This window comes from Ranitomeya imitator, chromosome 1, assembly GCF_032444005.1.
Source record: "Ranitomeya imitator isolate aRanImi1 chromosome 1, aRanImi1.pri, whole genome shotgun sequence".
Lineage (NCBI taxonomy): Eukaryota > Metazoa > Chordata > Amphibia > Anura > Dendrobatidae > Ranitomeya > Ranitomeya imitator.
Genome location: NC_091282.1, coordinates 77098546 through 77126223, shown reverse-complemented (window position 1 = coordinate 77126223; position 27678 = coordinate 77098546). Strand labels below are relative to the sequence as shown.

Here is a 27678-nt window from a genome sequence, read left to right as displayed (position 1 = left end):
TTCCTGTTTGTGGCACATTAGTATATGGGAGAGGGAAAACTTTTCATGATGGGTGGTGACCATGGTGGCCATTTTGAAGTCGGCCATTTTGGAACCAACTTTATTTTTTCCAATGGGAAGAGGGTCATGTAACACATCAAACTTATTGAGAAAAACAAATGGTGTGATTGGTGTTAACGTAACTTTATTCTTTCAAGTATTTTACAAGTTTATGACCACTTATAAAATGTGTTCAAAGTGCTGCCCATTATGTTGGATTGCCAATGCAACCCCAATTTAGACTATTTAGCGCTGATGCATCACACATATCGGATTATAAAAATATTTAAACTCAGATTGTAATGTAAAAAAATAGTTAAAAAGCCAAGAGGGTGAATAATTTCGCAAGCCACTGTACCACTCGGCTTATTCTGTGCAGCAGTTGTGATAGAATCACAGTTTTCTCTGCTGCAGATCTAGCAGTGCTCTAAATGCTGAGCGCTGTATAACCGCGCCCATGCAGTTTGACTAGAAGACACAAAGCAGTTTGTCTTGTAGCGATAATCACCTGCTGACAAAACATGGATTTTACTAAAAACAAAATAATACAGCCCAGTAAGTGACACATCACTGAAATCAGATTTGTTGCCACTACATCTTGGTGCTCTCAGATTACATAGAAAAACCAGGCAGATTCCCTTTAAGGTTCCGGCCAGGGACAATAGCTGGAGAAGAGGCTACCTATCAATCAATTACTGCGTCGGATAGGATAGGAGAAAGACTAGTCAGATAGGATCTTTAAAGTATATTTTCTCTATGGAGCATTTCCGAAAACATATACCTGCAATTGTGTCTCCGGTAACTGATTTATACTGCCCATAATTTGAGCATCAGGAATCAGCTGACAGGTTCCATTTGAAGTGAGCGTGCAAGGGGGCGTCATACTAATTTTTGCCTTTTTTTCTCTAGACAACATATCCAAAAATCAGACACGTGAAACAGGTAACAATGAGTAATAAACATTATAATTAATATAAATATGTCTATAGTTGGGGGTTCTAATAAAAAGAATGTAAAATTAGTGAAATGTAATTACGGTATCAAGCTAATTACAATTACAATGATTTACAAAAAGTTCTATCAACTTGAAATAAAAATCACTCACACATCAAATTTTTTTATGCACTCTCCATTAAGTAACAGACCTTTGGCAATCCTCATTGGGTCCTCAGAATCATTTCTTATGGTAGGCATGGGGTTGACATTGGCTAACGATGTGTTCTGATGCCAGTCCAGTACTGGGGTGTTTCGGTTAAGAGACATACAATAAGTTCCTTGACACACCTCACATATATTTTTGCATTATATAGAGTATGAGCTAAAATGTAGATTGCTTTGGTAAAGTTATTGTTATGTTATTTTTAGTCTTTACTTGTTATATTTCCATATAAAAGATGTTTCATTTGCTGATGCTGAAAAGATTCTCTTTTGATCTCGACTTAATGCAAGATGCAGGACTCTTCCTCCATGCCCTGCAAATATACAACTACCATCAAATCATGTCAGAACCATAAATACACCCAATATCATTTACAAACCATGCTGTATATTATTTTCAGGCAGGCATTTGAAGAAAGCATTTTATTTTAAACTTGCTTCATCCAGCTTTACTGTCTTCTACATGCATAAGGGAATCAGGAAAACATCTAAAAAATAAGCCGTAGGCCATCTGGCTATTAACAAAACAGAATTATCTTTTCTTGCCTGCCATCCCAAAGTATATTTCTGCATATAGGAACTCAACTCCCACTCGCTGGCATTGCCTATCGTAACCAGGCTGTGAATAAACCTATACTTGCAATCTCTCCTACAATGTCTGGGAGGTTCTTGGAAATAGTGTAGACTTTGTGGACTCGAGGAAGAGTTGACAACTCTTCTAGGAAAAAAAGCACTTTCATAAGGTTTCTGGCACATGATGCTGTTGGTGAGGGAGACATAGAGGGACCATGATCTGGAAAATGGGGGTGAGTAGTCACAAGGAAAGATTCTTGAGTGTAATCATCAAGGAGCATAACCAATGATTTAATGGTTACCAATCCTTGAAATTTGGCAAGTATGAATAAGCGACACCTCATTAAAGCAACTGTTTTGTCTGACTCATTAGGTTGGCCAAGATACTGACTCGAGTACAACCTTCTCATCATCATCACCACTCCTAAAACCAGGCTATATCATGAGTTTTAAAGTCAACCTAATTTAGAGTATATAGCCATACACTTGAGATGAAAGTCATACAAACCTACCAATTGTTCAGGCTTAGCTGATGATCTTATAAGTTATTGAGGCCTCCTGACTGTTCATTATGGCAAATATTGATGGGAATAAAGGTATTAGTCATGCTGGATTTCAACTGTCCTCACACTTATAGCTGGTCTGGCAGCAGCCTACTGTCGTATCCCCAAAATCTACATGCCCACTTGGGAAAATATGCATGCTTATTATGTAGTTAGCAGAAACTGATGTTAGATCAGTGTTATCTCTAGTGAAAGGCTTGTCCTAGGTTTATTAAAATTGCTTACCATATGTTTTACTCACCATAAACATCATTATCTTTCAGTAAAGATGGGTATTGCCAAATAGTCACTTGATTTCTCGAAGATCCATGGCCAGTGATAAGTTCTCTCGTATCTGGTAGCCAAAGGATTGAACAGATCTGATCCTGAAAAATGTTGAACAATGCAAAAAGAATAGAATTAAGTATAATAAAGAATCCCTAAATTTTAAGAACGGAATGGGTTCTTCACATACAGTACCTGTTTGCATACTAGATATACACTTCAGTGGCCATCGCTTATTAATGTTCAATAAAAATAAGTTAGATGGGTGCTGGTGAAACTTTTTTTGGGGCTGCACAAGAACTTCTTAGCTTTTTGCACAGTGCATATTCCACCATATAATAAATTAAGGTATCAGCAAGTACACTCTAAAGAAACAACTTATGGATCTTCTTTTCAGGTAAGGGCATACAACTCTTACGTGTGACTTATTTACCTGTGGGTTTGTGTTTGTAGAGTTTCTAATTTTTCCATTAGTCGTATCCCAAATACGTATGTGACCATCGCTCATTCCACCTCCTACAGCAAGAGTGTCTGAAAGCCATGGACACCAGTTCATTGCCTGGAAGAAGATAAACCAAAACTACATGTAACAAAATTGCATAATAAATCTTAGATATTTATTACTAGTACAGGTGAGCAGATCAATACATTTGAGTCAGATTTCCTAAAATTTGATGGTCCCTGTGAATTTGAACACTTTGTGATACAATTTGCGTCCATTGCTCCTGGAAAAAAAACCCCGACCGACATTTCACACAATGGTGAAAGACTGAGAGAGTGAGCTAATGACGTCAGGCTTGGCCATTTGGGTTTACCCATTATTCCCTACAGCTATCACTTTATGATCTAGCGCAGCCAATTGGGGGTATCACTGCCAGTATAAAAGATGGGGGCGACCAAGGAATGCCATTTTATGCTTGTACAGTGTAAGGATAGGAGGTCAGAGCATACAGCTCATTCCACATACGGACACAGATAGGCCTAACCTGGTTGTGGTGTACTACTTCAGTGCTGAGGACTAGCCTGTGAATACTAATTCAAAGATTCAAGTGATATATAGGGAACTAGCGGAGAGTATAGTAGTGGAGAGTACCGAAGCATCAGCAGATGAGTAGGTAACACCTCCTTCTTTCACTTTCTCTTTTTGCTGGCCAGTTTTGAAAATGGAGCGCAGAACCGTTTGTAAAACATAACAGCATCCTAATATTACATCATACAGAAATGTCTCACCTTGACGGCGGTGGGGTGAATCATGCTCTGTAGCGGTGTGCTAATCTTGGAGGATCCTGGATCATATGGCCAGATATTAAGCAGCCCATCACTTGATCCACTAGCCAAGTGCTTTTCTGACGGTGACCACTTGAGACTACATATGCCTTGCTTGTGACGTAAAGTTCCAGTGTGGTGTTCTTCCATGCGGACATCATGATGGTGTATATGACCAAGCCTGGACCCACTGGACAATATGAATTATCATTAGGTTTTTCATCGTAGCATGTACAGTATGCTATTAATTATAGCTTACGGGGAATCATTAGGTTCATTTGGTCTCGGACTGAGTTGACTATGCAACAGCCCTTGATCCTCGAGGTCAGAAACATGGAGTCAACAGCAAACCTTCCATGGAAGAATGTCACACTACTACTAAATCACCTAGAAGTAGATGTGAAGAGAGTGGAAAGTTGGCACAAAGAGGGGACCATAGTTTATCAAATAGCTATAGCACACCAGAGGTCCTTCTATGCTTTATCATGCACATACCCATTGCTTACATTACACTCCTTTTCTATGGATATTTATAAAAAGTTATTTAAGAAAACCAGAAGTTTCTTTCTAAGACCTCTTGTACAGTGAATTGAGTTCCTCTTCTTACCTACTTACAATGTGTTGATTCCAACTTATAGCTCCCACCACAGACATGTGTCCCAGCATGTTCCTGAGTCTCTTCTGTGTTTCAATGTCCCAGAGCTAAAAAGATAAGAAATCTGTTATTTCATTGTTCGCTCAGATTATAATTCTTTTTAATATTTAACCATAAATTTGGTCTAGTTGTTTCACAGTTTAAAAAGAACCTGCCACCAGGTAAAAAGAGGCCAGTTTTTGCCCTTATTTTATTACTGCTGCTCCCCACAGTATTGCGATTTATTTATTGTTATTTTTATTGATTTTTTTATTGTGTTTCTTTTTTTAAATACACCATACAGTTAAAGAGGCACTTGCCTTTTTAGTTAATGCTAATTTTTATGAGCAACATCCCTTTGGTAAACACAAAAGTAGCACTAAATAAAATTGTAACAAGGCCCAAACCTTGGGCCTAGGGAGCGTACAACAGACTTACTGCGCATTGTCAGGGAGGCATAGATACTAAAAAGAGTTGGTGGTGACGCCAGTCTTGTATAGGAGGGTGATAACATGATTAGTGTTACAATTAATATGGGGGAGCAGAGAGCCCTCACGAGCAGTCATACACTGATTAGCATATACCTGGCCAAATAAAAAAAAACAAGTTTAGGGAGATTTACTAAGCAAGAAGTTACCAAAACTTCGTTTCAATCTATATATGGTGGAATAAAGACATCAAGGCAGTTTAGGGCACACGGGAAGCTGTCAGATTCCCTTTAAATCCATGCATTTTTTTCTTCATTGCATACGTGAAGACTTATGAGACCCCGCCATTGCACAATACTTTGCAAAATATCAAGAACGTAGATTAAAACGCAGCGCTCGGACTGGCCATTGGCTCTACCCACCGTAGTGTGAAAGCTGTATAGAAATGCATTGAGCTGTTACACTCGGAAGAGTCATTGGCCAAGTCCATGTACTGCATTCCGATCTATGTCCGATTAATGTGTCCGTATGACTGTACCCTTAATGGAGGATGTGCATGGTTCCCTGCATCATCTGAATATTAACCCTTCATGACTGGGAGTCTTTCCTTTTTGATCTTTCATTTTTTGCCTCCCCTTCTTCTAAGAGCCATAACTTTTTTACTCCTTAATGAACATGTTGTTTTTTGCGAGCTGAGCTGTAGTTTAGTGATACAATTCACTTTACCATATGAAGTATTGATGAAACAGTGAAAAAAGTCCAGATGGGGTTAAAAGTTGTAAAAGGGTGTGTTTTCTTGTTTTTGTTTTAATGGCGTCCATTGTGAAGTAAAAATTATCAGGTAATGTGATTCTATAGGTCAGTACAATTACGTCAATATCAAACTTGTACAGTTTTTATACATATATAGTAGCGAATAAAAAAATTCTGAATTTTGTAAACAAAATCTTTCAGTTTGTGTCCTCAGATTAATTAATTTTATATTTTAACAGATTGCACGTTTATGGACTTGGCAATAGCAAATCTGTTTTATTTTATTTATTTATTTTATTATTATTTTTAAACCATAAAAAGGAGGGATTTAAACTTTTGTATATATTATTTTTTTAATGTATTAAAAATATATATTTTTTCTTCATTTTTAGTTCATCCACTAAGTCCGCTACAGTATTGTAGTATATGGAAGAAATGGCTACCTTTTATGTGAGTACAAACAGATGGTGACGTTGGGGGGTCTATGGGCAGAATAATGAACAGTAACACAATCATTCCACTTAAATGCTGCTGTATGAGATTGACAACGGCATTTACGTGATTAAACATCAGCAATCAGAGCTAACTCTGATCACTTCTGTTTTATACTGCCAGAAACAAAACATAAAACGTCCAGCACCTGTCATGCAGGAACCAAGCTCAGCTCCTGCGAATGCTCCATAAATCTACACCTGTCACTAGGATATTCCACCTATGTCTGAACAATGATAGAACCACTGAGCCAAATGATTGCTTGATAGGGTGCAAAACCTTTGTGCCATTTCATGTCCTGTTAGCTCCACTCATCTATTTCCAAGCATCGCCATCACTACCATGGATTAAACATGGGGCCGCCAAAAGAAAAAAAGCTTCCAGAGACCACACAGTCTGCATATTTAAGTCAGTTACTGACCTTTGAGATCAGAAAGACTTCTCTACGTTCCTAAGATAGAATCTGATCCAATCCATGGTTTTAAATTTACACAGGCATGGAGTCGTAACAGAGCCATGTACATGATATATGCTTAAGCTCATCCAAGATAAAATAAATCTATGAATGACTTATGGAAATTTTCTCTATTATTGGACCAGTAGATGTCAGGACACTTAGATTTACAATGAAAACTCCAAGGAATTAGAAAATGACTTAGACTTTTACATTCATGCCCAAACTCCAGTTTAGGAATAAAAGATACCTGGACTTCTCCATTGCTTGTGCCAACTGCCAAACATGATCCGGTACTTATCCACGATACTGATGAAACATACGAAGATGGGGAATGTAGAGGAATTGTTTGAGCTAATTTATTGTTTTCCGAATTCCAAATATACACAGCTGATTTAAGACCTAAAGCAACAAGATTTTCTGAATTCCAGTCCAACAGGTTTAGATCTGAAAACAAAAAAAGATATACTGAATGTTAATGGAGTCACATTACAGTATACAGTGCCTTGAAAAAGTATTCATGAACTTTTCCAGAGTTTTTACATTACACCCACAAACTTAAATGTGTTTTATTGGGATTTTATCTGATATACCAACATCGTTTTCTGATTATTATAAAAATATAAATATAAAAATTGTGATGTGTATTTGTATTCAGCCACCTGTAGTCTGGTACCCCAAAATAAAATCCTGAGTGACCAATTGCCTCCAGAAGTCACATAATTAGTAAATTGAGTCCTTCAGAGTGTAATTTATTCTCAGCATAACTACCGCTGTTCTGAGAAGGCCGCAGAGGTTTGTTTGAGAATATTAGGAATCAAACAGTATCATGAAAGCCAAGTAACACACACACACAGGTCAGGGATAAAGTTGTGGAGAAGAGTATAGCAGGGTAAAGTTATAAAAAAAATAGGCCAAGCTCTGTACATCTCATGGAACACTGTTCAATCTATCATTCACAAATGAAACAAGAATGGCACAACTACAAACCTACAAAGACATGGCCACGTCCACCTAAACTAACATCTCAAGCAAGAGCATTAATTAGAGAAGCAGCCAGGAGGCTAAAGGTCTCTCTGGAGGAGCTTCAGACATCCAAAGCTCAGGTGGGAGAACCTGTTCACATGACAACAATGAGTGGCAAGAAAAAAGCAATTTTTGAAAGCAAGCCATAAGACTTTCCATTTGCACTTTGCACAAAAAGCCATGTTGGGGAAACAGCTAGCATGTGGAAGAATGTTTTGGGCTAATTACGAAACACAATGAGTGGTGGAAAACTAAAACTGCACATCACCCTGAGAACATCATCCACACCGTGAAACATAGCAGTGGCAGCATGCTGTGGGGATGCTTTTCTTCAGCAGGGACAAGGAAGCTGGTCAGAGAGGATGGGAAGATGAAGGAAAACCTGTTGGAGGCTGCAAACAACTTGAGACGGGAAGTAGGTTCACCTTCCAGCAGGAGAACGACCCCAAACATATTGCCGGCGATACCATGGATGGTTTAGATCAAAGCATGTTCATGCATGAATGGCCCAGTCAAAGTCAAGACCTAAATCTCATTAGGAATCTGAGGCACAACTTGAAATTTGCTGATCACATACGCCTCCATCCAATCTGCTTGAGCTAAAGCGAGCGTGCAAAGACGAATGGGGAAAAATTTCAGCCTCTAAATGTTCAAAGCTTGTAGAGACATAGCTCAAAAGACTTGCATCAGGAATTGCAACAAAAGGCGGTCCTATAATGTATAGACAAAGGGGGACTGAATATAAATGCACATCACAATTTTCAGATTTATATTTTTTATATATTTTGGAATCCATTTATCATTTCCTTTACACTTCAACAAAATATATTTAAATTTAGGGATGTAACTTGAAAAAATGGGGAAAATGTCACAGGATATGAATACTCGTTCAAGACACTGTATTCGAAAGATAATGTTATTTTAAGGCAAAACTTTTCTCAAATGAAAGGGTTGTTTTTATCTTTGCTCAAGCTTAAAAAGACTGAACATATACACAGCAGGTCGTTTTTGCAGTGCTGTGAATTTGCTTATTCTTTCTTATGCTTTTTTTATGCATTTTTCAGGCAGGGTAAGGGTAGAATACGCATAAAAAGGAAATACCCTTACACTGCGGAGGTGGCCAGTATCTTTGGTGATGAGCTGTAAACTACAGAACTAAAAATATTTTTGAGAATTTATAAAGGGAACCTGCCAGCAGGTTTTTAGACCCTAAAGTAATGTTATAACAGTAAAGTACCTAAAATGAGGATTACTGTCATACCTTTTTATTATACAGTGGGTCCATGTCTCAGTTCAGGGTGCTTGGCACTACACTTACAGTAGTCTGGCACTCTTTCTCTTCCCAGCTCCAGCCTAGTGCCAGTGATGGACAGGTCACTATTATCTGTGACTTGGTCTCCCAGTCGAAATCTTGCACATACATTTTCATTCCCTGGGGTGTCACAAAAAGATAGTCTGGTTCTTGCAACTTCATCAGGGTGCTCCTTATTCCTCCTGGGAATGACGCCACCTGCGCAAACTCTAGGCTGGGTAAGCAAGTCACAGAAGAAAATAGTGACTTGTCAATCACTTGCAAGAGGCCAGCGCCAGGAGGAGAAAGTGGTGGAAAGCTCGTAGAGCTGTAAGTGCAGGCCAAGCATTCTGATGGACTACAATACAACAGAGACAAGGACCTATAATACAGGGTGGGCCATTTATATGGCTACACCTTAAGGATACACCTAAATAAAATGGGAATGGTTGGTGATATCAACTTCCTGTTTGTGGCACATTAGTATATGGGAAGGGGAAAACTTTTCAAGATTGGTCTTGACCATGGCGGCCATTTTGAAGTCGGCCATTTTGGATCCAACTTTATTTTTGTCAATGGGAAGAGGGTCATGTGACACATCAGACTTATTGAGAATTTTACAAGAAAAATAATGGTCTGCTTGGTTTTAACGTATGTTTATTCTTTCATGAGTTATTTACAAGTTTATGACCACTTATCAGAGAAAACAGATGCAAAATAGGAATTTAAATGTTTGGTCTTCTCAACATCATTTTTTACCACTTCACCATTTTCATCCTGTAAAAATCCTATAGCATCTCTGACTTTTCTTTTACTTTTGACATACCCCCAAAATCATTTTGATGTCTCTTGCAAGCCTTAATTCATTATCAGCTTTGGATAACCTGATTCATTGTTCTTTAGATATGCCTCCCTCTTTCCATTTGCTAAACATTTCTTTCTTCTTTTTTTAGCATGCGATTAAGTACTGTGTTCATCCATCCTGGTTTCCTTAAATGCTTCATATTCTCTCTTTTAGGGATTGTTAACGACTGTACTTTGAGAATCTAATTTTTCAAAATTTCCCATCCTTCCTGGACATTACTGTCTATCCCGTCAATGGATCTCTCCTATCCTCTTCCTGAGTCCCTTAAAATCTGCCTTCCTGAAATCCAACCAAAATCCAAGTCTGAATCTTCCTTCTCTAGTTATCCAAAATTCTATGTTCACTGCCTTCTAGGGTCCCAGCCACCCTTACCTCCTCAATAAGTTCCTCTCTGCTTATAAGGATTAGATCCAAGGTAGAAGATCCACCTTGTTTTCTCCTCTACCTTTTGGAAGTTAAAATTGTCAGCAACAGAGGATAAGAATTTGCTGGACCTGTTACTTTTGCCTGAGAGAGATTCCCAACAAATATCTGGATAGTTGAAATCTCCCATGATCACTACATCATATTATTTTGAGAACTTGGTACAGTTACTTTCCTAGAATAATGGTACTTTGGGGTCCAAATATTTGCTGAGACAGATTCCCTTTAATAATAAGTAAATTGTAAAGATGCTTGTTTTTACAAACACTTTCAGATTTTACCCATTTATTATCCGAAAAAGCATTTTAACTCATCTCTGGTTCTGAGATTTCATGTTGGGAACTATAGTAATCTACTGAGACTTTTCTTTTTAATTAACTCCAATTAATAGTAGCATATATATGTATATATACAGTATATATATATATATATATATATATATATATATATATATATATATATATATATATATATATACAGTGCAGATCAAAAGTTTGGACACACCTTCTCATTGAAAGATTTCTCTTTATTTTCATTACTATGAAAATTGCAAATTCACACTGAAGGTATCAAAATTTTGAATTAACACATGTGGAATTATATACTTAACAAAAAAGTGTGATACAACTGAAAATATGTCTTATTTTCTAGATTCTTCAAAGTAGCCACCTTTTGCTTTGATGACTGCTTTGCCCACTCTTGGCATTCTCTTGATGAGCTTCAAGAGGTAGTCACCGGAAATGGTCTTCCAACAATCTTGAAGGACTTCCCAGAGATGCTTAGCACTTGTTGGCCCTTTTGCCTTCACTCTGCAGTCCAGCTCACCCCAAACCATCTCGATTGGGTTCAGGTCTGGTGACTGTGAAGGCCAGGTCATCTGGCCTAGCACCCCATCACTCTCCTTCTTGGTCAAATAGCCCTTACACAGCCTGGAGGTGTGTTTGGGGTCATTGTCCTGTTGAAAAATAAATGATGGTCCAACTAAACGCAAACCGGATTGAATAGCATGCCGCTGCAAGATTCTGTGGTAGCCATGCTGGTTCAGTATGCTTTCAATTTTGAATAAATCCCCAACAGTGTCACCAGCAAAGCACCCCCACACAATCACACCTCCTCCTCCATGCTTCACGGTGGGAAGAGCGCAGCCACACACAGCCGCACACCTCTGCATGCCTGCCTAACTCCTCGGCACTTGCCTCCATCTCCTCCACGATATTTTACAGGTAATATAAGCCACCTTATCCACGTCATTTTCGCAGCCATTATTCTGCTATTATATAGGGATTTTTTTCTCATCAGCCTTATGAGTAGCTGTTTAATGATTCAGCCTCTGCGGTCTTGGTACTTTGGGATATCCCCTATGATTGCTTTATCTCTGGCTCCCCCCCCTGTTTCTCATATGTGGCATAATCGTGACAATATGTTTAGGTGGTAGTTTATGCCTTTTCTATATGTACGGCCCCAAAAAAAAAAACTGGTAAATCACACTTGTGTTGTATAGACCTCCTATAGTCTGCTTTGGAGGGGGCATTTGTTCATGCGGCACAAATATTATTCCAACAATATATTCATCTGTGCTGGCTTCTCTCTCCCTTTTGTTATGGCTGGCAATCAGGCAACACAGCGTGCAGTAATCAGCGCACATACAGAGATCTGGCAATAACCAAAAACAATAGGACGAGCTCTGAGACGTGGAATCTCTGTAGACTGCAGTACCTGATCTATCCTCACACAACTATAAGCAGCAGTGGATTGCGCCTATCACTACCTATGCAACTCGGCACTGCCTGAGGAGCTGTCTAGCCTGAAGATAGAAATACAAGCCTGACTTACCTCAGAGAAATACCCCAAAGGAATAGGCAGCCCCCCACATATAATGACTGTTAGCAAGATGAAAAGACAAACGTAGGAATGAAATAGATTCAGCAAAGTGAGGCCCGATATTCTAGACAGAGCGAGGATAGCAAAGAGAACTATGCAGTCTACAAAAAACCCTAAAACGAAAACCACGCAAAGGGGCAAAAAGACCCACCGTGCCGAACTAACAGCACGGCGGTGCACCCCTTTGCTTCTCAGAGCTTCCAGCAAAAGTAAATAGCAAGCTGGACAGAAAAAACAGAAAACAAACTAGAAGCACTTATCTAGCAGAGCAGCAGGCCCAAGGAAAGATGCAGTAGCTCAGATCCAACACTGGAACATTGACAAGGAGCAAGGAAGACAGACTCAGGTGGAGCTAAATAGCAAGGCAGCCAACGAGTTCACCAAAACACCTGAGGGAGGAAGCCCAGAGACTGCAATACCACTTGTGACCACAGAAGTGAACTCAGCCACAGAATTCACAACAGTACCCCCCCCTTGAGGAGGGGTCACCGAACCCTCACCAGAACCCCCAGGCCGACCAGGATGAGCCACATGAAAGGCACGAACAAGATCTGGGGCATGGACATCAGAGGCAAAAACCCAGGAATTATCTTCCTGAGCATAACCCTTCCATTTGACCAGATACTGGAGTTTCCGTCTAGAGACACGAGAATCCAAAATCTTCTCCACAATATACTCCAATTCCCCCTCCACCAAAACAGGGGCAGGAGGCTCCACAGATGGAACCATAGGTGCCACGTATCTCCTCAACAACGACCTATGGAATACATTATGTATGGAAAAGGAGTCTGGGAGGATCAGACGAAAAGACACCGGATTGAGAATCTCAGAAATCCTATACGGACCAATAAAACGAGGTTTAAATTTAGGAGAGGAAACCTTCATAGGAATATGACGAGAAGATAACCAAACCAGATCCCCAACACGAAGTCGGGGTCCCACACGGCGTCTGCGATTAGCGAAAAGCTGAGCCTTCTCCTGGGACAAGGTCAAATTGTCCACTACTTGAGTCCAGATCTGCTGCAACCTGTCCACCACAGAATCCACACCAGGACAGTCCGAAGACTCAACCTGTCCTGAAGAGAAACGAGGATGGAACCCAGAATTGCAGAAAAATGGAGAGACCAAGGTAGCCGAGCTGGCCCGATTATTAAGGGCGAACTCAGCCAACGGCAAAAATGACACCCAATCATCCTGGTCAGCGGAAACAAAACATCTCAGATATGTTTCCAAGGTCTGATTGGTTCGTTCGGTCTGGCCATTAGTCTGAGGATGGAAGGCCGAGGAGAAAGATAGGTCAATGCCCATCCTACCACAAAAGGCTCGCCAGAACCTCGAGACAAAGTGGGAACCTCTGTCAGAAACAATATTCTCAGGAATGCCATGTAAACGAACCACATGCTGGAAGAACAAAGGCACCAAATCAGAGGAGGAAGGCAATTTAACCAAGGGCACCAGATGGACCATTTTAGAAAAGCGATCACAGACCACCCAAATGACCGACATTTTTTGAGAAACGGGAAGGTCAGAAATGAAATCCATCGAAATATGTGTCCAAGGCCTCTTCGGGATCGGCAAGGGCAAAAGCAACCCACTGGCACGTGAACAGCAGGGCTTAGCCCTAGCACAAATTCCACAGGACTGCACAAAAGCACGCACATCCCGTGACAGAGATGGCCACCAGAAGGATCTAGTAACCAACTCCCTGGTACCAAAGATTCCTGGATGACCGGCCAGCACCGAACAATGAAGTTCAGAGATAACTTTACTAGTCCACCTATCAGGGACGAACAGTTTCTCGGCCGGACAACGATCAGGTTTATTAGCCTGAAATTTCTGCAACACTCTCCGCAAATCAGGGGAGATGGCAGACACAATGACTCCTTCCTTGAGGATACTCGCCGGCTCAGATAACCCCGGAGAGTCGGGCACAAAACTCCTAGACAGAGCATCCGCCTTCACATTTTTAGAGCCCGGAAGGTATGAAATCACAAAATCAAAACGAGCAAAAAATAACGACCAACGGGCCTGTCTAGGATTCAAGCGCTTGGCAGACTCAAGATAAGTAAGGTTCTTATGATCAGTCAAAACCACCACGCGATGCTTAGCACCCTCAAGCCAATGACGCCACTCCTCGAATGCCCACTTCATGGCCAGCAACTCTCGGTTGCCCACATCATAATTACGCTCAGCAGCAGAAAATTTCCTGGAAAAGAAAGCACATGGTTTGAACACTGAGCAACCAGAACCTCTCTGTGACAAAACCGCCCCTGCACCAATCTCAGAAGCATCAACCTCGACCTGGAACGGAAGAGAAACATCAGGTTGACACAACACAGGGGCACAGCAAAAACGACGCTTCAACTCCTGAAAAGCTTCCACGGCAGCAAAAGACCAATTAACCAAATCAGCACCCTTCTTGGTCAAATCGGTCAATGGTCTGGCAATGCTAGAAAAATTACAGATGAAGCGACGATAAAAATTAGCAAAGCCCAGGAATTTCTGCAGACTTTTTAGAGATGTCGGCTGAGTCCAATCCTGGATGGCCTGAACCTTAACCGGATCCATCTCGATAGTAGAAGGGGAAAAGATGAACCCCAAAAATGAAACTTTCTGCACACCGAAGAGACACTTTGATCCCTTCACGAACAAGGAATTAGCACGCAGTACCTGGAAAACCATTCTGACTTGCTTCACATGAGACTCCCAATCATCTGAGAAGATCAAAATGTCATCCAAGTAAACAATCAAGAATTTATCCAGATACTCACGGAAAATGTCATGCATAAAAGACTGAAAAACAGATGGAGCATTGGCAAGTCCAAACGGCATCACCAGATACTCAAAATGACCCTCGGGCGTATTAAATGCCGTTTTCCATTCATCTCCTTGCCTGATTCTCACCAGATTATACGCACCACGAAGATCAATCTTAGTAAACCAACTAGCCCCCTTAATCCGAGCAAACAAGTCAGAAATCAATGGCAAGGGATACTGAAACTTAACAGTGATCTTATTAAGAAGGCGGTAATCAATACACGGTCTTAGCGAACCATCCTTCTTGGCTACAAAAAAGAACCCTGCTCCCAATGGTGACGACGATGGGCGAATATGTCCCTTCTCCAGGGACTCCTTCACATAACTGCGCATAGCGGTGTGTTCAGGTACGGACAAATTAAATAAACGACCCTTAGGGAATTTACTACCAGGAATCAAATCGATAGCACAATCACAATTCCTATGCGGAGGTAGGGCATCAGATTTGGACTCTTCAAATACATCCTGAAAGTCCGACAAGAACTCTGGGATGTCAGAAGGAATGGATGACGAAATAGACAAAAATGGAACATCACCATGTACTCCCTGACAACCCCAGCTGGTTACCGACATAGAGTTCCAATCCAATACTGGATTATGGATTTGTAGCCATGGCAACCCCAACACGACCACATCATGCAAATTATGCAGTACCAGAAAGCGAATAACTTCCTGATGTGCAGGAGCCATGCACATGGTCAGCTGGGCCCAGTACTGAGGCTTATTCTTGGCCAAAGGTGTAGCATCAATTCCTCTCAACAGAATAGGACACCGCAAAGGCTCCAAGAAAAATCCACAACGTTTAGCATAATCCAAATCCATCAGATTCAGGGCAGCGCCTGAATCCACAAACGCCATGACAGAATACGATGACAAAGAGCACATTAAGGTAATGGACAAAAGGAATTTGGACTGTACAGTACCAATAACGGCAGAGCTATCAAACCGCCTAGTGCGTTTAGGACAATTAGAAATAGCATGAGTAGAATCACCACAATAGAAACACAGTCTGTTCAGACGTCTGTGTTCTTGCCGTTCTACTTTAGTCATAGTCCTGTCGCACCGCATAGGCTCAGGTTTACTCTCAGACAATACCGCCAGATGGTGCACAGATTTACGCTCGCGCAAGCGACGACCGATCTGAATGGCCAAGGACATAGACTCATTCAAACCAGCAGGCATAGGAAATCCCACCATTACATCCTTAAGAGCTTCAGAGAGACCCTTTCTGAACAAAGCCGCTAGTGCAGATTCATTCCACAGAGTGAGTACTGACCACTTCCTAAATTTCTGACAATATACTTCTACATCATCCTGACCCTGGCATAAAGCCAGCAGATTTTTCTCAGCCTGATCCACTGAATTAGGCTCATCGTAAAGCAATCCCAGCGCCTGGAAAAATGCATCAACATTACTCAATGCAGAATCTCCTGGCGCAAGAGAAAATGCCCAGTCCTGAGGGTCGCCGCGCAAAAAAGAAATAATAATCAAAACCTGTTGAATAGGATTACCAGAAGAATGAGGTTTCAAGGCCAAAAATAGCTTACAATTATTTCTGAAGCTCAGGAACTTAGTTCTGTCACCAAAAAACAAATCAGGAATCGGAATTCTTGGTTCTAGCATCGATTTCTGATCAATAGTATCTTGAATCTTTTGTACATTTACAACGAGATTATCCATTGAGGAGCACAGAGCCTGAATATCCATGTCCACAGCTGTGTCCTGAAGCACTCTAATGTCTAGGGGAAAAAAAAGACTGAAGACAGAGCTAAGAAAAAAAAATGATGTCAGGATTTCTTTTTTCCCTCTATTGGGAATCATTGGTGTGGCTCCTTGTACTGTTATGGCTGGCAATCAGGCAACACAGCGTGCAGTAATCAGCGCACATACAGAGATCTGGCAATAACCAAAAACAATAGGACGAGCTCTGAGACGTGGAATCTCTGTAGACTGCAGTACCTGATCTATCCTCACACAACTATAAGCAGCAGTGGATTGCGCCTATCACTACCTATGCAACTCGGCACTGCCTGAGGAGCTGACTAGCCTGAAGATAGAAATACAAGCCTGACTTACCTCAGAGAAATACCCCAAAGGAATAGGCAGCCCCCCACATATAATGACTGTTAGCAAGATGAAAAGACAAACGTAGGAATGAAATAGATTCAGCAAAGTGAGGCCCGATATTCTAGACAGAGCGAGGATAGCAAAGAGAACTATGCAGTCTACAAAAAACCCTAAAACGAAAACCACGCAAAGGGGCAAAAAGACCCACCGTGCCGAACTAACAGCACGGCGGTGCACCCCTTTGCTTCTCAGAGCTTCCAGCAAAAGTAAATAGCAAGCTGGACAGAAAAAACAGAAAACAAACTAGAAGCACTTATCTAGCAGAGCAGCAGGCCCAAGGAAAGATGCAGTAGCTCAGATCCAACACTGGAACATTGACAAGGAGCAAGGAAGACAGACTCAGGTGGAGCTAAATAGCAAGGCAGCCAACGAGTTCACCAAAACACCTGAGGGAGGAAGCCCAGAGACTGCAATACCACTTGTGACCACAGAAGTGAACTCAGCCACAGAATTCACAACACCCTTTACCACTTGGAAGTCCCATTTTTTGGCTTTTTTACTTTTATTTTTTGGTCCATTTTTCCCCCCTTCCCTCTCCTTGCCTTTTTAATAATGTATGAATAAACAGTTATTTTTAACTTTACCCTTTGTTCATCTCACTTCTTATCCTCTGATTGGTGTACCCCGTAGAGGATCATGGTTGTATATACTTGTTGGAGTGACTCATGAGCCACTAATTATTAGGACTATGATAATGCAGGCATGTAGAGTCCATCTATTCACCTTTTATGCATCGCACAAAGACACGGTGGTTGGAACCAAAGATCTCAAATTTGGACTCATCAGACCATAGCACAGATTTCCACTCGTCTAATGTCTATTCCTTGTGTTCTTTAGCCCAAACAAGTCTCTTCTGCTTGTTGCCTGTCCTTAGCAGTGGTTTTCTAGCCGCTATTTTACTATGAAGGCCTGCTGCACAAAGTCTCCTCTTAACAGTTGTTGTAGAGATGTGTCTGCTGCTAGAACTCTGTGTGGCATTGACCTGGTCTCTAATCTGAGCTGCTGTTAACCTGCGATTTCTGAGGCTGGTGACCCGGATCAACTTATCCTCAGAAGCAGAGGTGACTCTTGGTCTTCCTTTCCTGGGGCGGTCCTCATGTGAGCCAGTTTCTTTGTAGCGCTTGATGGATTTTGCAACTGCACTTGGGGACACTTTCAAAGTTTTCCCAATTTTTCAGACTGACTGACCTTCATTTCTTAAAGTATTGACGGCCACTTGTTTTTCTTTACTTAGCTGCTTTTTCTTGCCATAATACAAATTCTAAAAGTCTATTCAGTAGGACTATTAGCTGTGTATCCACCAGACTTCTGCACAGCATAACTGATCGTCCCTACCCCATTTATAAGGCAAGAAATCCCACTTATTAAACCTAACATGGCACACCAGTGAATTGAAAATCATTTCCGGTGACTACCTCTTGAAGCTCATCAAGAGAATGCCAAGAGTGTGCAAGGCAGTCATCAAAGCAAAAGGTGGCTACTTTGAAGAATCTAGAATATAAGACATATTTTCAGTTGTTTCACACTTTTTTGTTAAGTATATAATTCCACATGTGTTAATTCATAGTTTTGATGCCTTCAGTGTGAATTTACAATTTTCATAGTCATGAAAATACAGAAAAAAGTCATGAAAATACAGAAAAATCTTTAAATGAGAAGATGTGTCCAAACTGTTAGTCTGTACTAATTATATATATATATATATATATATATATATATATATATATATATAGTAATCACAGAAAAGATGGTGCACAGGAGTAGAGATGAGCGATTGTTTATTCGACAAGCTATATCGCTTACCGAATAAGCTGCAGAGGGGACCCGGATACCTGGATCGCTCCGGCTGATTGGCTGTTTGGCTCCGCAGCTGCATGTGTTGCGGCTGTGTGACAGTCACAACACATGCAAGGACAGCCCAGCACACAGGCTGTCCGGGTTTCCTCTGCAGCTTATTCGGTAAATGATATAGCATGTCGAATAAGCAGGGACCCGATCAAATTCGCTCATCTCTACACAACAGTACTTGGGAGAATCAATCGTACACAGAAGATCCCAAAGTACTGGGGATCCAACACACATGAATAGATAAAGTCAGTGTTTATTCCAAAATTATTGAAACCATCATCATCATTGTATATCTGTTGGAATAAGTTTAAATGCAACAACTCCATTCCTGTTGTAGTCTGCATTGAATGTCTATGAGTGTTCATTTGTCAGCTATGCTGTGATTGTTAAAGTTTGTACAAAAAGGTCAGAGGACTCTCACTGATTGCATCATTCTGCTGCTGTTTCCTTCACAGAGAGACATGTGTTACATGGACTAGATTATATTGGTAGTTACTGTCAAAGCTTTCTTATTTTGTTCCAGTTCAAGCTGCATATATTAAACACAGTTTGCCTTACGTTGGATTCTGCTGCTTATATGAAGTAACACGCGCTGCTGTGGTAATACTCCGGCTAACAGGTTATGGGCCCAGCCACCGGAAAGTAAATGGTAAAAAGCCCAGTCACCGGAATAAGCAGCGAGCCAAGCGCAGACAGCACAGAGGAACCCCCGGAATACAAGGACACCGGAACGCAAAGGTACCGCAGTGTACAGAGCACCGGACAGCGCAGCTTAAAGGGCCAGTAACAAAAAAAAAAAAAAGGTACAAGAGACAAGAATGTCTACAGAAAGGAATGCAGTGAAGTACACAGTGCCAAGTCTCACAAATCACAATTACAGCTCCTGGAAATTCAAGGTAAAGATGTTACTTATAAGAGAGGGTACATGGAAATGTATTGAACAGCCTGTGCCTGACCCAGTACCGGGTGATTGGCTAGAGACTGATCAGAAAGCACAAAGCACTATTTCCCTCAGCATAGATGATAACCAGATTGTACATGTATGCAAATGTGATACTGCAAAGAAAATGTGGGAAGAATTACAGAAAGTGCATGAAAGGTCAAATCTCAGCAATAAGCTATATCTTATGAGAAAGCTGTATCAGTCTAAATTAAGTGATGGCCAGCATATGCAGGACTATATCAGAAACACCCTAGAGATTGTGGAGCGCCTAAGGGGTATTGGTGAAGAAATTAAAGATTTTCATGTTGCTGCATTACTATTAAGTGGTCTTCCAGAAAGTTATGACACGCTTGTGACTGCATTAGATGCCAGACCAGATGATGAACTCACACTAGAATATGTGAAAGGGAAACTTGCAGATGAATACAAGAGAAAGTCAGAGACTATTAGCAATAATATATGCAAAGCAGAAGCAGCATTAAAGACACAGTACTTTTCTAAAGCTCAGAGTCATTTAAAGGAAACTCGTGAATGTTTTGTCTGTAAAAAGCCTGGTCACCTTAAAGCAGACTGCAGAGTGTGGAAAGCAAGAATGAATCAGTTTAAAAAGCAGGACAGTCATCAAAAGGTTAAAACAGCTGTAAAGAAGGAAGATGCATGTATTGCGACTGCATTTGGGGTCAGCACAAGCCCATATGCAAACCATGTTTGGTGTATTGACTCTGGAGCGACTGCTCACATGACACGTGATAAAGATTTCTTCATTAATCTAGATGAAAGCAAGTCTGAAAAGGTAATTTTAGCTAATGGTCACTATATGACATCAGAAGGAATAGGAGATGGTTATCTCCATTGTCAAGTTCAATCCTCAGCACAAGTCAGAAAAATCCCAGTTAAAGACGTGCTGTATGTTCCCAAACTTGAAAGTAACCTTTTATCTGTAAAGAAGCTTGCACAACAGGGAAATATAGTTACATTTAAGGATGACAGATGCATCATTTCAAAGAAGGGTCATACCCTTGCCGAAGGAAAAATCAAAGATGAACTTTATCAGCTGAAATGCAATGAAACTGTTTACAGTGCTAGACAAGATTTTCATAAGGACTGTATTCATGTGTGGCACAGACGCCTAGGCCACAGAGATCCAGAAGCAGTAAAGAAACTAGCTCAACTTGCAAATGGTATTGCAATCAACCAGTGTAATCAAACAATGAAGTGCACAAGTTGCCTAAAAGGGAAAATGTCCAGAAAATCGTTTCCTAAAGTAAGCACTACTAAATCTGCACAGATACTGGATTTGATACATACAGATGTGTGTGGTCCAATGAGTGTTCTTACTCCCAGCAAGAAGAGATATTTTCTCACATTCATTGATGATTATTCCAGATATACTGTTACTTACCTACTTCAAAGTAAAGATGAAGTTCCACAGAAACTTGAAGAATATCTTGCTGCAGTTCTTAACAAATTTGGAAGAATACCAAAGGTACTGCGAGCAGATAATGGAACTGAATATACAAGTGGTAAAGTGCAAACCATCCTGAAAAGGAATGGAATCGTGTTCCAGACAACCGTTCCATACAACCCAGAGCAGAATGGCACAGCAGAGAGAAAGAACCGAACTCTTTGTGAAAGTGGAAGAAGTATGCTATTTGATGGAAACCTACCTACAACATATTGGGGAGAAGCCATCATGACTGCTACCTATCTTCAAAATCGACTGCCAAGTAAAGCTACAAGTAAAACTCCATATGAGCTATGGAACTGTGAGAAGCCCAACCTGAAGCATCTCAGGATATTCGGAAGCAAAACTTTTGTGCATGTTCCCAAAGAAAAACGTTCTAAGTGGGAATCTCATGCAAAGGAAGGAGTTCTTGTGGGGTACAGTGAAACTCAGAAAGGATACAGAATCCTGCACCCACAGACCAACACAGTAACAATCAGCAGAGATGTAGTGATTGATGAAAACTCAGTATCGCTCAAATTTCATGAGGTTACGCAAATAATTCAACCTAAGGAACAAGAATTTCAGTCAGTGATTCCAGACATTGAAGAGAATCTCAAAGAAAATACTGAAGTCTGGATATGCTCTGAAAGTACTGAAAAAGAAACAGAAGAACCAAGCCAACCTCAGGAGATCAGAAGATCAGAAAGATCAAATAAAGGAATTCCAGCTAAACGCCTTTCTTATATGGTCAGATCAATTCCAGAAGAAGAGCCACAGTCATGGCAGGAAATGCAAAAACTGCCTATTCATAAGAAGCAAAAATGGATAAAAGCTGCTGATGAAGAAATGGAATCCCTTCATAAGCTCAAAACATGGGAGCTCACAGAGCTACCTCAAGGCAAGAAAGCAATTGGATGTAAGTGGGTCTTTAAGAACAAATATGACTCCGAAGGTAATGTTCACCGTTTTAAAGCAAAATTGGTCGCAAAAGGATATTCACAAAAATATGGTGAAGATTATGATGCTACTTTTGCTCCAGTTGCCAAGCAAACTACATTCAGAACTTTATTATCCATAGCTGCTGTTCAGCAGATGAAAGTAAGACATTTTGACATCAAAACAGCCTTTCTACATGGAGACATTGAAGAAGAGCTGTACATGACTCAACCAGAAGGCTATGTTAAAAGGGGTAAAGAGAACCTTGTTTGCAGAATGCAAAAATCTCTCTACGGCCTTAAGCAATCAGCAAGAGCATGGAACACTAAGATGAACAAAGTGTTAATCGACGAAGGATTTAAAAGGTCTCAAGCGGATCCATGTTTGTATACAAAAGGTGTATCACAAGATTGGATGTATGTTATTCTATATGTGGATGATGTAATAATAGCGCATCAAGAAGAGAGAGAAATTTCAAAACTAGGTCAAATTCTGAACAAGCATTTCGAGACCAAGGACCTTGGAGATGTGACATACTATTTGGGAATCCAAATCCAGAGAGAGGAAGATGGAAGTTTTCTTCTTAATCAAAATTCTAAAATCTCCACAGTTCTAAACCAGTTTGGAATGTCAGAAGCCAAAGGCATATCAACTCCAATGGATCCATCTTACCTAAAATTGGAAGGAGAAGAAGATCTGCTACCCACAAATGACAGTTACAGACAAGCAGTGGGGGCACTTCTATACATAGCAACCACAACCCGTCCAGATATCTCAGCCACAGTGGGAATTCTCTGCCGACGTGTAAGCAAGCCACGCCAAAGAGATTGGAATGCAATTAAGAGACTTCTTCAGTATCTTAAGGCAACCCAAGAGTTAAGTCTAAAGATTTCTGCATCAGGAGATCTAATTCTCAGAGGATATGTAGATGCAGATTGGGCTGGAGACTCAAGTGATCGAAGATCAACAAGTGGTTACTTGTTCAAGTTAGGACACACTTCAATCTCATGGTCCAGTAGAAAACAAGTGTCAGTTGCATTGTCTTCTACAGAAGCAGAATATACATCAGCTGCTCATGCAAGTCAAGAGTTAATTTGGTTGAAGCAACTTTTGGAAGAATTCGGCAAACCACTAGCTGAACCAACTGTTATCTATGAGGACAACCAAGGATGTATCAAGCTCGCCAGCAGTGAAAGGATAAGTGCAAGAACAAAGCACATTGATGTTAAACATCATCACTTGCGTGACTTAGTAGAGCGTGAAGTTCTAAAGTTCGTTTACTGTGAATCTGACAAGATGTTAGCAGATGTTTTGACAAAGCCATTGTCAAGAGCCAAGTTTGAAGAATTCAGAACTGCAATGGGACTAACAGGATAAGCAGTTGTTGAGTGGGGGTGTTGGAATAAGTTTAAATGCAACAACTCCATTCCTGTTGTAGTCTGCATTGAATGTCTATGAGTGTTCATTTGTCAGCTATGCTGTGATTGTTAAAGTTTGTACAAAAAGGTCAGAGGACTCTCACTGATTGCATCATTCTGCTGCTGTTTCCTTCACAGAGAGACATGTGTTACATGGACTAGATTATATTGGTAGTTACTGTCAAAGCTTTCTTATTTTGTTCCAGTTCAAGCTGCATATATTAAACACAGTTTGCCTTACGTTGGATTCTGCTGCTTATATGAAGTAACACGCGCTGCTGTGGTAATACTCCGGCTAACAATATCCCATAAAAAGATTAGGCAAAAGGTCTATAAGACACAGATTTATTACATTGTTGGTTAAATATGACTAAGAACCAGAGTGTTCAAGGGTCTGAAATGCATAATAACTCCCATATTATACACCTTTTGCCTAATATTTTTCTGGAATATACATTGTTACAGAACCCCCCAGCACCAAGAATGTTATGCAGTATATGTATGTATAATAGTTTCCATGTGAAATGCATCAGTCCACAGGCTGCGCCCCTGGACAAGAAATTCTCTTTCTGACCTCCCCCCACCTTTGTAATTCCCACAGTAAATATTGGCAGGCTCTGGCCCCCTGCGGCTATTGTAATGTATGTCTGGGCTGCTGTGTTCCTATTGGCCTGCCCTGTGTATCTGTGTTATATATTCTGTGTGCTATAAATAAAGGTTGTTCTTAGACTGGAAATACGTGGAGTAGCAGTCAGCTTTTATATGCTCTCATGTAATCAAGAAATTCCTGCCAGCGTCCTTCATTCAGAATCTAGCAAAAGCAGAGTGGACTTCCTGAAACACGGGGTGGAACTGAAAGAGGTACCCCAGCTTGGTAGACCCCGTTACATACATTGATGAAGATGTTTTTTATCAATTTTGGAATATACATTGATTTTGTGCTGAATCACCTGCTACATTGGAAGCTTACGGCACTGTGTGTAAAGGACAAAATTGTGCATCTCTAATATGAAATGCCCCATGACCATTTTAATGCATCATAAATCATTATCGGTTTTCTACATCCTTACGTTCCAGTGACTTTACAAGTGCTGATCAATATGTAACAATGATAATAAAAATGTAGTAATAAAGTTTGACTTACAGGAACTTACAGTAATCATTCCGAAGCCCGGGCACATGGATTTTCACTTCAGGTTGCAATGAGGTAACATTAGAGGACTTTTCATGCGAGACATTAGTCTTTCTTTGCTGACAACCTACAGACACATATTACATTACAGGTTTATTCTAAAAGAACACAAAGGGGTCAGTTCTGCATTTATCACATGAATCCTTAGCAATAATCCATTTTTGACTAAAAACTCCCTTTGTGCCTTGACCTCATTCTGATTACTTATGAGTAATGTTATGAATCTTATTAGTAAAGTATTGCCTTCTCCAAACTAAATCTCAGTGTGATCCTCATCGCCCAGAAAGAATTAGAGGACACGACTGACCTTATTAAATGTCCAATCATTCGTACTGAGTAGGAAAGGGCACATAATTACCAATATTCTGCAGCAATATTTTTTAGGAATGCTTAAACTGGCCATAATCATTATATACAGTGGAATGTAAAAGTTTGGGCACCCCTGGTCAAAATTACTATTATTTTAAACAGTTAAGCAAGTTGAAGATGAAATGATCTCTAAAAGGAACAAAGTTAAAGATAACACATTTCCTTTGTATTTTAGGCACAGGAAACATATATATATATATATATATATATATATATATATATATATATATATACAGTGGGGCAAAAAAGTATTTAGTCAGTCAGCAATAGTGCAAGTTCCACCACTTAAAAAGATGAGAGGCGTCTGTAATTTACATCATAGGTAGACCTCAACTATGGGAGACAAACTGAGAAAAAAAAAATCCAGAAGATCACATTGTCTGTTTTTTTTATCATTTTATTTGCATATTATGGTGGAAAATAAGTATTTGGTCAGAAACAAACAATCAAGATTTCTGGCTCTCACAGACCTGTAACTTCTTCTTTAAGAGTCTCCTCTTTCCTCCACTCATTACCTGTAGTAATGGCACCTGTTTAAACTTGTTATCAGTATAAAAAGACACCTGTGCACACCCTCAAACAGTCTGACTCCAAACTCCACTATGGCGAAGACCAAAGAGCTGTCAAAGGACACCAGAAACAAAATTGTAGCCCTGCACCAGGCTGGGAAGACTGAATCTGCAATAGCCAACCAGCTTGGAGTGAAGAAATCAACAGTGGGAGCAATAATTAGAAAATGGAAGACATACAAGACCACTGATAATCTCCCTCGATCTGGGGCTCCACGCAAAATCCCACCCCGTGGGGTCAGAATGATCACAAGAACGGTGAGCAAAAATCCCAGAACCACGCGGGGGGACCTAGTGAATGAACTGCAGAGAGCTGGGACCAATGTAACAAGGCCTACCATAAGTAACACACTACGCCACCATGGACTCAGATCCTGCAGTGCCAGACGTGCCACTGCTTAAGCCAGTACATGTCCGGGCCCGTCTGAAGTTTGCTAGAGAGCATTTGGATGATCCAGAGGAGTTTTGGGAGAATGTCCTATGGTCTGACGAAACCAAACTGGAACTGTTTGGTAGAAACACAACTTGTCGTGTTTGGAGGAAAAATAATACTGAGTTGCATCCATCAAACACCATACCTACTGTAAAGCATGGTGGTGGAAACATCATGCTTTGGGGCTGTTTCTCTGCAAAGGGGCCAGGACAACTGATCCGGGTACATGAAAGAATGAATGGGGCCATGTATCGTGAGATTTTGAGTGCAAACCTCCTTCCATCAGCAAGGGCATTGAAGATGAAACGTGGCTGGGTCTTTCAACATGACAATGATCCAAAGCACACCACCAGGGCAACGAAGGAGTGGCTTCGTAAGAAGCATTTCAAGGTCCTGGAGTGGCCTAGCCAGTCTCCAGATCTCAACCCTATAGAAAACCTTTGGAGGGAGTTGAAAGTCTGTGTTGCCAAGCGAAAAGCCAAAAACATCACTGCTCTAGAGGAGATCTGCATGGAGGAATGGGCCAACATACCAACAACAGTGTGTGGCAACCTTGTGAAGACTTACAGAAAACGTTTGACCTCTGTCATTGCCAACAAAGGATATATTACAAAGTATTGAGATGAAATTTTGTTTCTGACCAAATACTTATTTTCCACCATAATATGCAAATAAAATGATAAAAAAACAGACAATGTGATTTTCTGGATTTTTTTTTCTCAGTTTGTCTCCCATAGTTGAGGTCTACCTATGATGTAAATTACAGACGCCTCTCATCTTTTTAAGTGGTGGAACATGCACTATTGCTGACTGACTAAATACTTTTGTGCCCCACTGTGTATGTGTGTATATATATATATATAATATATATATATATATATATATATATATATGTATATATATATATATGTATATATATATATATATATATATATATATACATATATATATATATATATATATATATATATATATATATATACCCCACCAAGGACAACATCTGCAAAGAGTTTGTATGTTCTCTCCGTGTTTGCGTGGGTTTCCTCCGGGTACTCCGGCTTCCTCTCACATTCCAAAGACATACTGATAGGGAATCTAGATTGTGAGCCCCATCGGGGACAGCGATGATAATGTGTACAAACTGTAAAGCGCTGCGGAATATGTTAGCGCTATATAAAGATTATATATATATATATATATATATATATATATATATATATATATATACCGTATATTGTAATTTTTACTTTTTAAAAATTACAAAAAGGAAAATGGACCAGTGCAAACAAAAGTTTGGGCACCCTGCATGGTTACTTCCTGGTAGCACCCCCTTTTCCAAGTATCAGAGCTTGAAAATGCTTTTTGTAGCCAGAATTGTGAGTTCAACTCAGCCTCTTACATCCCCCTATGAAACCCTTGTCACATGCGGCTTCTCTCAGCTCCCTGCCCGGTGTATAAGAGGAGGCCCT

At 40.4% G+C, this 27678-nt stretch overlaps 1 protein-coding gene and 1 long non-coding RNA gene across 2 annotated transcripts in view; one reads left to right on the top strand and one right to left on the bottom strand.

The window, feature by feature from the left end:
- Positions 1–843: 843 nt before the first annotated feature.
- LOC138662587 (uncharacterized) lies at positions 844–6881 on the top strand. The gene is made up of 3 exons (XR_011318037.1): positions 844–981; positions 6071–6128; positions 6294–6881. It is a non-coding gene; the product is annotated as an uncharacterized lncRNA (long non-coding RNA).
- CDC20B (cell division cycle 20B) overlaps positions 975–27678 on the bottom strand; it is a 77528-nt gene continuing 50824 nt past the window's right edge. Inside the window, exons 6-12 of the mRNA XM_069748386.1 lie at positions 24801–24905; positions 6875–7071; positions 4471–4565; positions 3828–4053; positions 3031–3156; positions 2575–2698; positions 975–1511 (exon numbers count right to left, since the gene is read on the bottom strand). Coding sequence (XP_069604487.1) covers positions 1408–1511; positions 2575–2698; positions 3031–3156; positions 3828–4053; positions 4471–4565; positions 6875–7071; positions 24801–24905 — 977 coding nt within the window. The 3' untranslated portion in view covers positions 975–1407. The remainder of the gene's footprint in view (positions 1512–2574; positions 2699–3030; positions 3157–3827; positions 4054–4470; positions 4566–6874; positions 7072–24800; positions 24906–27678) is intronic.